Source organism: Dendropsophus ebraccatus, chromosome 7 (genome assembly GCF_027789765.1).
Source record: "Dendropsophus ebraccatus isolate aDenEbr1 chromosome 7, aDenEbr1.pat, whole genome shotgun sequence".
NCBI classification, from domain to species: domain Eukaryota; kingdom Metazoa; phylum Chordata; class Amphibia; order Anura; family Hylidae; genus Dendropsophus; species Dendropsophus ebraccatus.
This window is the reverse complement of record NC_091460.1, coordinates 59,887,824-59,901,102: the sequence shown is the minus strand read 5'-3', so window position 1 is coordinate 59,901,102 and position 13,279 is coordinate 59,887,824. Positions and strand designations below refer to the sequence as shown.

The 13,279-nt window shown below is 43.5% G+C and overlaps 1 protein-coding gene across 1 annotated transcript; it reads left to right on the top strand.

Annotated features, from left to right (window-relative positions):
• Window positions 1–449: 449 nt before the first annotated feature.
• Window positions 450–12,753, top strand: CNGA1 (cyclic nucleotide gated channel subunit alpha 1). The gene is made up of 8 exons (XM_069976162.1): window positions 450–553; window positions 1,079–1,195; window positions 1,343–1,405; window positions 1,810–1,845; window positions 2,089–2,268; window positions 3,706–3,813; window positions 5,362–5,468; window positions 11,348–12,753. The coding sequence occupies exons 1-8, from the start codon at window positions 450–452 to the stop codon at window positions 12,751–12,753; spliced, it is 2,121 nt and encodes a 706-aa protein (XP_069832263.1).
• The last annotated feature ends 526 nt before the right edge of the window (window positions 12,754–13,279 follow it).

The following is a 13,279-nucleotide window of genomic DNA, read 5'->3' as shown; positions in this document are numbered from 1 at the left end:
GACACATGGGGCTTTCATGTGATGTTAAATTTAATACCATAGAAACAAAAAAGAACACGAAGCCAAAGACTTAGAAGCCCATCGTACATCCTTGTACTTTCCTTCCACACACCAAAGATGTATCTATGAGCCATAGCATATGTGTCTGTTATAGCTGAAGTAGCCGAAAAGTTCCACTGAGGACAGGGTTCACTGAAAGTATATTGGCTATAAAGCTTTGCAGAACATGTTTAAAGGGTTATCCGGGATTAGAAACAATAGTCGCCTTCTAACACACCTGTTTGGTGTGTAGTGCTGCCGCTCAGTTCACAACCTGAGGACAGGTGTGGTACTATCTTTTGGAGAAAGCAGCTATATTTTTCTAAACCTTAATGTCATATACTGTATATTATTTTATGCATAATAAATTCATGACTGTATATGACTTTTTTTTAATCTCATAGGACACAATGGCCAAATTGATTAATACCCATCACTCCTATGGAGCCGTCCCAAAGGTTTCCATCCAAGACATGGATGAAGAGATCAATAAAATGGAACATGGTGAAAGCAGGTACTACATACTGTACATCTACAAAATGTATAAAGAAATCAAAGCAACGCCTAATACACAGGGGTGCTTTAAAGTTTGTGAACCTTTGCAAATTTTCTATATTTCTGCATAAATTTGACATGCATCAGATTTTAGCAGAAGTCCTAAAAGTAGGTAAAGAAAATTAAATCAAATCAAACAAATGAGTCAACTATAGCAGACTGAGGTCACACTCTCTCACCTGATTGTCATCCCATTGTTTGAAAATACTCGACTTTGTGAAAAGTATGCAAACCTTTACAAACTTTTCTAATTAGCAGGTTTTTATTATTTTACTAATGTAAAATTTATGCAGAAATATAGAAAATACGCAAACTTTCAAGCACTAATATAATATAAATGTTATATGTTTAGCCTCACATGCTATTCTTGTATAACATTTTAAAGCCTCCTTAAACCTAGTCAACTTTTACAGCAAAATTGTGTATATTTAGCTGTTATGATATGCAGATGTGGTGTAACATGTATAATGTTTGTTGAAAACAGACTTCTAAATCAGGATGAAGAAATTAATGGTACAATACACCCAGAGGATCATGTAAAATGCTACAGCATATTCTCAAGCAAGAGTCGAGTACATGCGGTTACTTCCTCCCTACACCGGTAAGTACTTTCCTTAAAGGGAACCAATAATATGAAAATCACATATGCAGCTATACATTCAATGTTATATAGCCCCAGCTCTATTTCCAACAATTTAAGTAATCTCTGTTAGTATGGCTACCATTACCTATATTTTATTTTTCCTAGTGACCAACATCTTCCTGGTACAGCCGCAGTCGGTAATACCAATAACAGCAACAATAAGGATGAGTAAGTATTCAATATATTTACCACAACCAGTTTTAAAAGGAACATTTCCATGATAGTTAGGGATACTATAGTGCTAGGCTATGCCTTCTGCCTGGCTGCCCTAAGTGTTTCAGCTCAATCTAGGTTTTTCTCTGCATAATTATGATCCCACCATTTTTAGTACAGGGAACTATAAAAGCTCCATTGATTTGAATAGGGCTGTACAGGTTGCTGAGAGCAACGCAGTGGATGGAATAAGCAGAGATCCATACATTCCCATACAGGAGTCCCAGAGGATGGGTGGCCAGAGATCATAATGTTATGTCATAGTGATGTCCCATAACTGTATAAGATGGTAAAACTACTTTAACTTTGAATTATGTGATAGAATAGCCTTATATTCCCACGTGTCATTTCTTTTTCAGGGAAGAAAAAAAGAAAAAGAAAAAAGAGAAAAAAGGGTATGTATGGGTCTTATCAGAATATATAAGCTGATCTCTTCATGTATGACTGTACATGGCAGAGCCTTGTGTATCAGCCTGTATGTAGGTGCACTAAGACTCTACAGTTGTGGATAGTGGGTTACCTTTACCTATGACCATTTTCATATGAATGTATGTGTGAGAAACGGCTCAAGAAGAACTTTTCCTTATTACCTCCATACTTTATTAAACGTCTACACAATATCTGTTTTTTAAATGTAGCAAATCTGATCACAAAAAGGAAAAGAAAAAAGACAAAGAAAAAAAGAAAGACAAAGAAAAAGAAAAAGGAGAAAAAGACAAGAAAGAAAATAAAAATGGAGAAAAGGAGAAGGAAAAGGCTAAAGAAAAGGAGAAGGAAAAGGAGAAAGAAAAAGAAAAGGACAAAGATAAGAAAGAAGAGTAAGTAGGAAGTGAAATTAGAAGAAGAATGTAGAATATAGTGGGAGGCAATGGCTTTATGGACATAGATATATTCATCTATCATATGTGCAGAAGAGTGAGAATACAGTATTTGCCTTACAACTTGAATTCCACGAAAGAGTGACCTCCCAAATTTAATATCATGTCTGTACCCAATAAAATAGGAACATAGTCCAGTGTAGTCTCTTACAGGGATTGTCTGGTTTAGAAAACTATTATTAGAGTATTCTGAATTAATAGGGGAGTCCCTTTTCATGAGTTAGCAGGGACAGAGAGCAGCTAGAGAGAAGGTCATTCTCTCTCTGGAGGACAATGCACCTGAGCATACAGGCAGCCTATTGTTTCAATAGACACCACCTAATACTTTCTCCTGTGGTGCCAGACTGGGGGATTAAACACTTATTGCCAGGTTTAAAGGGGTTGTCTATGCTTAGAAATGTCTACTTTCACATGGCTGCTTTCTTCCAGAAACAGCATCACTTGTCCTCAATTTGGACATGGGGTCTCAGCTCAGTTTAATTGAAGTGAATGGAGCTGAATTGAAATACCACACAACAACTGTGGACAAGTGTGGTGCTGTTTGTGCAAAAAAAAGTAGCTGTTTTTTTTTTTTTTTTAAATCCTGGATAACTGATCACTGGTGATCCCAACACTGCAATATCTTGTGATCAGCCAATTTTCATCTTATAACAGAAATAGATTGTCCTGTGCAGAGAACCCCTAAGGGTTCTTTTAGACGGCCTAATATGGTGCAGTCTACAGAAGCAAATGAGCATTGATCAGCGAGATCGATGCTAATTTGCAGAGTCTTTATACAGCACAACAAATCGAGCAGTTGGGCAGCACAAACAATCCCTGTATCGTTTAGGCAGCAATTTAAATGCATTGCTATTGGCTGCACATCTCCTGCCTACACAGGGAGTTTTCCCGCTCCTTGGCTGATTGCTGACACTTTTACATGGGCCCTAAGGACTGTGAGGCAAACTGATTTTCAAGTACTTCAAAAAAATCTCTTATTCATAATCCTTATGTAATTGCCAGTGCAGACAGCTACTACCCAGAACATTTCTCACACTACAGCATAAAAAGATACATAAAAAGCCCACTGATTTCAATAAGCACCTGTAATGCCTTATTTTCCCTGTGGAGTCAGTGCAAATTAAACACTTGTCAGGTTCCCCTACAGATTACATTTGACCCCTGGGGATTTCAGCAGTTAGACATTTTATCTGCTCATAGGATGGTCTCTTTTAGCAAAAGAGATTCTTCAAAGGGAAGAAGCCCATTAAGATGCCTATAAAACATTGCAGTTTAGTCATTCACAGTATTAAAAACTGACATTGTATTGAATTCGCTATACCAAGGATATTTCTAGTTTATGTTATGTGACTTTATATTTTCTATTCCTTTTCCCAGGAAGAAAAAAGACATATTTGTTATTGATCCATCAGGCAACTTATATTACAACTGGCTCTTTTGTATCACGATGCCTGTAATGTACAACTGGACCATGATTATAGCAAGGTGAATATCTATAGCTAATATATCTAGCTTATATATTTTTGAGAAACAAAAACAAAAAAGTTGACAATACAAGTGTTACTTTTAAGTTAAATGCTCATGCCACAGTTATGGTTTCCTATCTAAAAACCAATGGTGTCTTAGGGTCCTATTACACAGGCCGATGAAGGCCAGATCAATATTGTAAACGATTGCTGCTAGATCGCCACTCATATACTGGGCCTATTACATGGCCCAATAATTGTTTAGCAAGGGCTGCACAGACATCATTAGCGAAGTCTGTGCAGCCCTTGCTCAAACAGTTAATACTTTACCTGCCCACATTCCCAGTGTTCACATAGCGATGCGCGGCCAAGGGTTAAAGACTTCAGGTATGGGCCTAAAGAAATGATTAGCAGATCGTTCCATTGGCTGATAGTTGTCTCTATTGCACGGAGTGATAATCGGCCAAATCAGGACGATTTGGCCAATTATCGCTCCATGTTTTAGGGCCCTTAAGCTAAATTTAAAGTAGCTGACATGCGTTTGCTTTTTTAGATCGTTGTTCAACTAACTCCAGTGCAGCTGGTATTGCTTGCGGCTGCTTAGAGATGTCCAAGAGACATGTTTTAACTTTTGATCGGTCAAAAAAAGGGTCTTCAGACCCCCACCCCCACAATAGCTAGATCCAGTGGGGAGAAGGAAAGTGCTTCTCCTTCCACATCTTACTGCAGGAAACGGGCCCATAGACTGTGAAAGTCTATTGCCAAAAGGTCAGATCAAGGAAGGTGCTTAGCAAGGGCATCTCTGCGTCAGTTCTAGCGATTGGTAAGAGTGAAACAACTGTTGGCTTATTGATTGTTTGGCTATAAGCCGCTATGTACACTTAGAAAGCTTTAGTATGGGTCATCAATCTGTGATGATTAGGGGCTTGTCACCCAGAAAGATCAGCAAAATTATAGAGTTGGCTGAATTGGTCTAAGTAAGCTGCAGTCCTGGGTACAGTCACACATGAGCTGCAGGGCCTGGACCACAGCACTAGAGGGCAAATGCACATTATTCTGCTGATCAGTGTGGATCCAAGAGATAGGTCATCGATGTCTGATAAGTGAGTGCCCAATCAACTTTTTGCATAGGCAAATCATTTTTTCTCGCTTTATCATATATTGATAAATTCCCCCCCCCCCCCAATATCTTGACTATTATATTGTGGCTATAGGCTAGTCATTTAAATATTATTTGCTTACTGCTTTGCTACGTCACACTTTGAGGGTATGTTCGCTCTTATTTTTTCTTGAGAGAAAAATATACTGTGCAATTTTGAGGAATTTGTGTCATGTATTTTACGCACTACTTTACGCACTATTTTACGCATCATGGATGTAGATTAGCTTTACTCAATGGGGCCATTCTACATCTGGGCCTTTTCTTAATAATGTGTACAGTATAGTTTTCTCACATCCCTGTGTTTTTGTTGTACTATATTGTGTATTTACCTTCTTGTCTAGGTATATATAAAACCATATGGGATTTTCTTGTTTTTAACATAGGATTGCTTCTTTTATCTTTCAGGGCTTGTTTTGATGAACTACAGCAGGATTATCTAGAAGTTTGGTTCTTTCTTGACTACATGTCGGATTTCATCTATATTGCAGACATGTTTGTAAGAACAAGAACAGGTAAACATGGATATCTACATGAGATAGATTAGTCAGTTACCAGACGGTACGGGGAAGTTCAGATGTGTTGGATATTTGTGTGAGTTCTGAAAGAAAAATATTAGATAATTTACAATACTATACAAAAATCCATGTGGAATTAGATCACAACAAAGCTCTTTCACTTTTTGGAATTGGGATTGTGTAAGGAGAAACTACAAAATAATGTTGCCTACGGAAACCAAGAGAACTATTTTTTTTTTCTTTGGGCTTTAAAGAGGCACTGTCACCACTTTTGACTTTTCAGAGAGACATGAAGTCCAACAGCACCCAGTGTTCCAGTGGTGATGATACAAGCAGGTGGTCACCAATCCCAGTTTAAGTGATCAATATAACGTAGTAGAAAGAAGTCCAACAGTATCAAAGGTGGATCAGGAGAATTGACAAATGTATTGTGGGAGTAGGTACAAAGAAACACTGTCCCACAATACATTTGTGATTTCACTCGATCCTCCATTGATGCTTTTGGACTTCTTTCTACTATGTCAGAGACACATGTGAAAAGTTTTGACTGGTTGGGGTCAGAATGTTTAGGCCGTGAATGTCCCGCGTTCCGGGCTGCCGCCGCGACCGCCTCCTGCCCCATGCAGCAGCCGGTGTCCATAGTCAGGGACCCGGCGCTGCTGTTACTTCGGCCCCGGGGGGCGCCTCACCTCTCCACGCTCCTGTCCGTCCCTGTGCCGGCCGGCGCGCGCGTCCCCGCCCCCTAGGGCGCGCGCGCGCCGGCTGTCTCAGATTTAAAGGGGCAGTGCGCTCCTAATTGGTTAGTTGCACTAATCACTCCCCTATAAATCCCAGCATGCCCTGTCCCTTGGGTTGGAGCCTCTACATGCTTCCCATAGCGTTTGGCCCAGCTCCCTGTTGTTCCTGATTCCTGTCCGCTACCTGGTCCCTAGTCCCTGTTCCTGATTCCTGTCCGCTACCTGGTCCCCACTCCTTGTTCCTGCTTCCCCGTTACACTTTGGTTCCTGTGTTCAGCCTGTCACGTGCGGTCTCACCTACAGACAATTGCCAGTACCATCTCCTGCCTACTGCTCCTGCCACGCCTCGCCTGCCGTCACTAGCAACCAAGCCAGGGGTAGCGACCTGGGGGTCGCCTGCCGCAGCAAGTCCATCCCGCCTTGCGGCGGGCTCTGGTGAAAACCAGCGGCCCCTTAGACTCCGCTCCCTGGTGAGGTTAGTGCCATCGCTAGTGACGGTCCAGTGGATCCACTACTCCAGGCGTTACAGTAGGCTCCAACCATGGATCCCGGCGAGGTGCCTGATCTCCGTGACGTCGCCAGAGTGGTCACTCAACAGGCGCAACAAATCCAGAAACAGTCGCAGCAGATCCAGCAACTCACTGCCGCCTTACAGCAGCATACTACAGCCCAGCGCACACCACCTCCTGACGCTGTTTCTACACTCCGACTGGCTCTCCCAAGCAAATACTCTGGTGACTCCAAGTTGTGCAGAGGATTCCTGACTCACTGCACCATGCATATAGAACTTTTAAGTAGTCAGTTTTCTACCGAGCGCTCTAAAGTGGCTTTCATCATCAGCCTATTGGAGGGTAGAGCCCTGGCCTGGGCCACGCCACTGTGGGACCGTGATGATCCTGTTGCTGCCAATCTCCGGGCCTTCCTATTCGAGTTCCGCTCCGTCTTTGAGGAACCTGCCCGTGCTTCTTCAGCTGAAACTGCTCTCCTCAACCTCTCTCAAGGGAGCTCCTCTGTTGGCGATTACGCCATCCAGTTCCGTACCCTGGCGGCTGAATTGGACTGGAATGAAGCCGCTCTAATAGCCACCTTCAAGAAGGGCCTATCCAGTCAAGTGAAAGACGTGCTTTCCGCCCGAGACCTACCTACCTCCCTGAACGAACTCATCCTACTGGCCGCCAGAGTTGATACTCGTTTTTCGGAGAGGGAGGAGGAGGTTCGGCATGAACATCTACTAAGCCGTTCCCGTCGCCATCCCCAGCTTGCGCCGGTTTTCCAGAATCCTGACTTTCCGATGTCCCAGCCCTCTCCTGAGATTCCTATGCAGGTGGAACGGGCTCACCTGACGCCTGATGAAAGAGTCCGTCGTCTGGAGTTGAATCTCTGTCTCTATTGCGGTGGTTCAGATCACTTTCGGCTGAGATGTCCCCTACGTCCTCAAACGTCCGGAAAATGCTCGCACCTAGGTCCGGTGGGACAGGTGTCCCTAGGTGTGAATGCCACCTTTCCTAGTCTGTCTATGCCAGTTTCCATCCGGACTCCCTCAGGACAAAATCACCAGACTACTGCCTTTCTCGATTCTGGGTCAGCAGGCAGTTTTATTGCGGCAACATTGGTCCAAAGATGGCAGCTACCCGTGACCCGACTAGCCAGGCCCCTGACTATCTCCTCGGTCACGGGCGAAATTCTTGCCGACCGTGTGTACTACCAGACCGCACCTTTAGTCCTCCAGGTGGGTCCTTTACATCAGGAAAAGATATCCTTCTACGTCCTGCCCCATTCTTCCCCCGCCGTCCTCCTGGGACTCCCTTGGCTGCAATTACATGCCCCTAAGCTGGACTGGAGAACCGGGGAGATTCTCAGTTGGGGTCAGGACTGTTCCAGCCAGTGTCTCAAGTCACCTCTGACCAAGTACTCTATGTCGTCATCCGACCCCGCCAAGCCTCTATCCGGCCTACCGGCTGAAGACCAAGACTTGGCGGAAGCCTTCTCTGCCGAGGTGTACCCTCTCTCCGTACCCGAGACTGAGGTCATGTCCTCTTACCATCGGGAGAACTTACAGAAGGATCTCATCCACAAACCCACATCCCCTTGCCACGTTATACCTCCTAATCGCCTAGTACCAGTCGTCACCTCTACTCTTCGGAAAGTACCCCCTGGAAAGACCCATGTTCACCCTGCGCTTCAAAGAGGTATTTTGAAGTGGGGACATTCCTCATTGGAGGCCGGGCACTCTGGAGTCCGTAAGACCGGCCAACGGATCTCCCGCCACTACTGGTGGCCCAGTCTGTTCCAAGATGTCAAAGACTTTGTGGCTTCCTGTGCCATCTGCAGGCAAGAAAGAGGGGGAGGCCAAAGGGGGGGGGGTACTGTCACGGCCGCGGCGGCGGCCCGCGTTCCGGGCCGCCGCCGCGACCGCCTCCTGCCCCATGCAGCAGCCGGTGTCCATAGTCAGGGACCCGGCGCTGCTGTTACTTCGGCCCGGGGGGCGCCTCACCTCTCCACGCTCCTGTCCGTCGCTGTGCCAGCCGGAGCGCGCGTCCCCGCCTCCTAGGGCGCGCGCGCGCCGGCTGTCTCAGATTTAAAGGGGCAGTGCGCTCCTAATTGGTTAGTTGCACTAATCACTCCAATATAAATCCCAGCATGCCCTGTCCCTTGGGTTGGAGCCTCTACATGCTTCCCATAGCGTTTGGCCCAGCTCCCTGTTGTTCCTGATTCCTGTCCGCTACCTGGTCCCTAGTCCCTGTTCCTGATTCCTGTCCGCTACCTGGTCCCCACTCCTTGTTCCTGGTTCCTGCTTCCCCGTTACACTTTGGTTCCTGTGTTCAGCCTGTCACGTGCGGTCTCACCTACAGACCATTGCCAGTACCATCTCCTGCCTACTGCTCCTGCCACGCCTCGCCTGCCGTCACTAGCAACCAAGCCAGGGGTAGCGACCTGGGGGTCGCCTGCCGCAGCAAGTCCATCCCGCCTTGCGGCGGGCTCTGGTGAAAACCAGCGGCCCCTTAGACTCCGCTCCCTGGTGAGGTTAGTGCCATCGCTAGTGACGGTCCAGTGGATCCACTACTCCAGGCGTTACAGTGAACAGTTGGGAGTTGGAAAAAGTTGTGCCCTGCACATTCCTCTCTTGGCTCTATGTCACGTGAGGAAACACATAAGGGAAATCTATGGGGTACATGTCCTAACATAGAGCTGGGAGAGGATCGTGTGGTAGCAGGGTCCTCTTCCTCCTCATGCTACTGATTGATCAGGGTTCGAACACTCAAACTTTGTTTTTTTTCTGGGGACAGGTAGACTTTAGAACAATGGGGTAGATTTAAAGATTTTTTTTATAGTAGCTCATACTCATAGTATAGTGAGTATAGTAACTATAAAAAATGTAGACACTTTAGTCTAAGCTTTACCATCTACTACTACAGATTTTCACCTATTTTGTGCACAATACCGCATTTCAAGCCCTCATTTTGAACAAAGTACAAAGATTATTATATATATATATATATATATATATATATATATATATATATATATATAAAAATATATATATGTAAATAAAAAGGACATGTAACCCAGTATTCTGGTGCAAAGTAAACTAGAATTCTGGCATCCTGGAATAGTAGATATGCCCTACTGAATTGACTTGAAATGGATGAAAAATGAGGACAAATTTGGGGAGATCTAAATTTGGAAATGATTGTTATAGAACTCTCAAAACAAGTCTGACAGCAAATCATGCCAACTATGGGCAGAATGATATTCTAGCAGGCTCCCTTATAACTAAAAAACTAAGCTTTTATCTTTACTTAATTGATGTTAATGGACCAGAGAGGTGTCTGGGAGGCAGTCCCACTGCTTTTCCCTGCGAGCTAGGCTTGATTCATAGATCTCTCTAGACTCAATACACAGGAAGAGACCTAGTAACACTCTCCCTACTAAGCTGTACTAGGCTAATATTTGATTCTTTTTCTGGAGGAGTGCATATGTTTTTCCTATGTACCTTTGCCTGAAACTAAGTCTTCGTACATAAACTTGATCTGCTCAATAAGAACTGCTTAATGGGGTAATCTGGCAAAAAAAAAAATATTTTCAAATCAAGTGGTGTCACAAAATTGTACAAATTTGTAAATGACTTGTATTAAAAAAAATCTCAAAGCCTTTCTGCTGTATGTCCTGCAGGAAGTGGTGTATTGTTTCCAGTCTGATATGGTGCTCTTTGCTGTCCCCCGTCCATCCGTTAGTCCATGACAAGAACTGCCCAAAGCAGGAGAGGTTTTTTATGGGGATTTGCTCCTGCTCTGGACAGTTCCTATCATGTGCAGAGGTTGCAGCAGAGAGCAACAATTCAGTCTTGAAAGAATACACCACTCTCTGCAGGACATACAGCAGCTAATGACTACCTAAAGGATTGTTATTTTTAATCAAAGTAATTTAAAAATCTGTATCACTTTCTGACACAACTAAGAATCTGCTGCAGGCAGGTGTGTGCGGGAACATAATAAAGAATGTATACTTACCAATACCCAGGCTCCCTATATTGCCAAATCACCACTCCTGAACCCCCGCCAGCCTCCTCTGGCTCCTGCAACCCAGCCTCAGGAATGTAGGAGACTGCTGCAGTCACTGAGTGGGTACTTTCCTCCTGATCATGATGTACCAGGAAGCCAGGAGAAAATGATGTTCACCAGCTGTCAGAAAAGTGGTGATGCAGCGCTACAGGGAACGGGTAAGTATTAGAGATGAGCGAACAGAGTTCATGTTCGAGTCGATCCGAACCCAAACGATCGGCATTTGATTAGCGGGGGCTGCTGAACTTGGATAAAGCTCTAAGGTTGTCTGGAAAACATGGATACAGCCAATGACTATATCCATGTTTTCTACATAGCCTTAGGGCTTTATCCAAGTTCAGCAGCCACCGCTAATCAAATGCCGAAAGTTCGGGTTCGGATCGACTCGAGCATGCTCGAGGTTTGCTCATCTCTAGTAAGTATACATTCTTTTTTTTTTTTGTTTCCGCACCCCCTGCCTGCAGCAGATTTTTAATTGTTGCCGGACTTCTCCTTTAACCCCCTGAGCTGTTAAGGTCTGTAGAAAGTTATGTGTGATAAATTGGTCTCTTATTAACCTGAAATCTTCTCATTTAAGGCTACTTGGAACAAGGTCTTCTGGTGAGAGATGAAAAAAAACTGAGGGACAAGTATAAAAAGACTTTACAGTTTAAACTGGATATGGTGTCCATTATACCAACGGATATATTGTATTTGAAATTTGGATTAAACTATCCAGAACTCAGGCTTAACAAACTGCTGAGAATTTCTCGTATGTTCGAGTTTTTCCAGCGGACTGAAACAAGGACCAACTACCCCAACATCTTTAGGATTTCGAACCTCATCATGTACATCGTGATCATTATTCACTGGAATGCTTGTGTCTACTATTCCATTTCTAAGGCCATAGGATTTGGAGAAGACACATGGGTTTACCCTAACACGTCAGACCCAGACTATGGCCGTTTAGCCAGGAAATATGTATACAGTCTTTACTGGTCAACGCTGACCCTAACAACCATTGGTGAAACTCCTCCTCCTGTTTTAGACTCCGAGTTTTGGTTTGTTGTTGCCGATTTCCTAGTAGGAGTATTAATTTTCGCTACCATCGTCGGTAATGTCGGTTCCATGATATCTAACATGAATGCAGCCAGGGCAGAGTTCCAGGGGAGGATTGATGCCATTAAACAGTACATGCATTTCCGTAAAGTTAGCAAAGACTTGGAAAAAAGAGTGATCAAGTGGTTCGACTACTTGTGGACAAATAAGAAAGCTGTTGACGAAAGAGAAGTTTTAAAGTACCTACCTGACAAGTTAAGAGCCGAAATAGCTATCAACGTCCATCTAGACACACTAAAGAAAGTCAGGATCTTTGCCGATTGTGAAGCTGGGCTCTTGATCGAACTTGTATTGAAGCTACAACCTCAAGTATACAGTCCTGGGGATTACATCTGCAGGAAAGGAGATATTGGACGAGAAATGTACATTATCAAAGAAGGCAAACTTGCTGTCGTGGCAGATGATGGAATTACACAATTTGTGGTTTTAAGCGACGGCAGCTACTTTGGAGAGATAAGCATTCTTAATATCAAGGGCAGTAAAGCCGGAAATAGAAGAACAGCAAACATTAAGAGTATTGGATATTCTGATTTGTTTTGTTTGTCCAAAGATGACTTAATGGAAGCGCTAACCGAATATCCTGATGCTAAAGCCATGCTTGAGGAAAAGGGAAGACAAATCTTAATGAAAGATGGTCTTCTTGACTTAGACATTGCTAATTCAGGTGCTGATCCCAAAGATATTGAAGAGAAAGTGGCTCATATGGAAGGTTTAGTTGACAATCTGCAAACAAAATTTGCGAGACTGCTGGCGGAGTACGATTCCGCACAACAAAAACTTAAACAAAGGGTGACCAAAATAGAAAAAATGCTGTCACCTGATCCCGAGGAGGGTGTAGAAGCAGAGGCACCAAAAGAAGAAGCAGAGCCTCCCCCAAAAGAATAATTCTAACTAAAAGTATTCCATCAGTATCAAACTTTGTCAGTGATGACAATGAACAGTTACATCACCAAAGACAATTGTACAGTTGTGAATATTGACATATGTCCAATATCCTATTAGGATATATATGACTGCACAAAACTGGACAAATATCGAGGGAGCATTATACAGAATGCAGACTTGGACATTTTAAAAGCACATTATATGCATTAGTATTTTATTAAAACAGAAAAAAAACAAAACAAATAAAAGTTGAGTAGATCTATTATAGAAGTTATTTCTCTGACCAGAAACTCGATGTAAGCATTGGCATACACAAAAGATTGACTATCTAGGTAACATAATCAGTAACCACGAACAAAATTACCATAAAAGATAAAAGTTCATTTACCACTACAACCATAATCATGGCGCCATTATAACAGGGAAATTTAGTCAATATACCTCCATACTGAAGTCGTTGAAGAGCCTTCCGGGAAAGTCACCTGTAGGCAACCAGGGACTAAACCGATTTCAACAAGCAAAGTGT

Bases quoted from the DNA above. Each gene is read 5' to 3' on its own strand.
- CNGA1 (XM_069976162.1), top strand. From the start codon at position 450: ATGGCCAAATTGATTAATACCCATCACTCCTATGGAGCCGTCCCAAAG. The intron at 554-1,078 runs GTACTACATACT...TGTTGAAAACAG, and splicing joins ATGGAACATGGTGAAAGCAG to ACTTCTAAATCAGGATGAAG. The intron at 2,269-3,705 runs GTAAGTAGGAAG...TCCTTTTCCCAG, and splicing joins GACAAAGATAAGAAAGAAGA to GAAGAAAAAAGACATATTTG.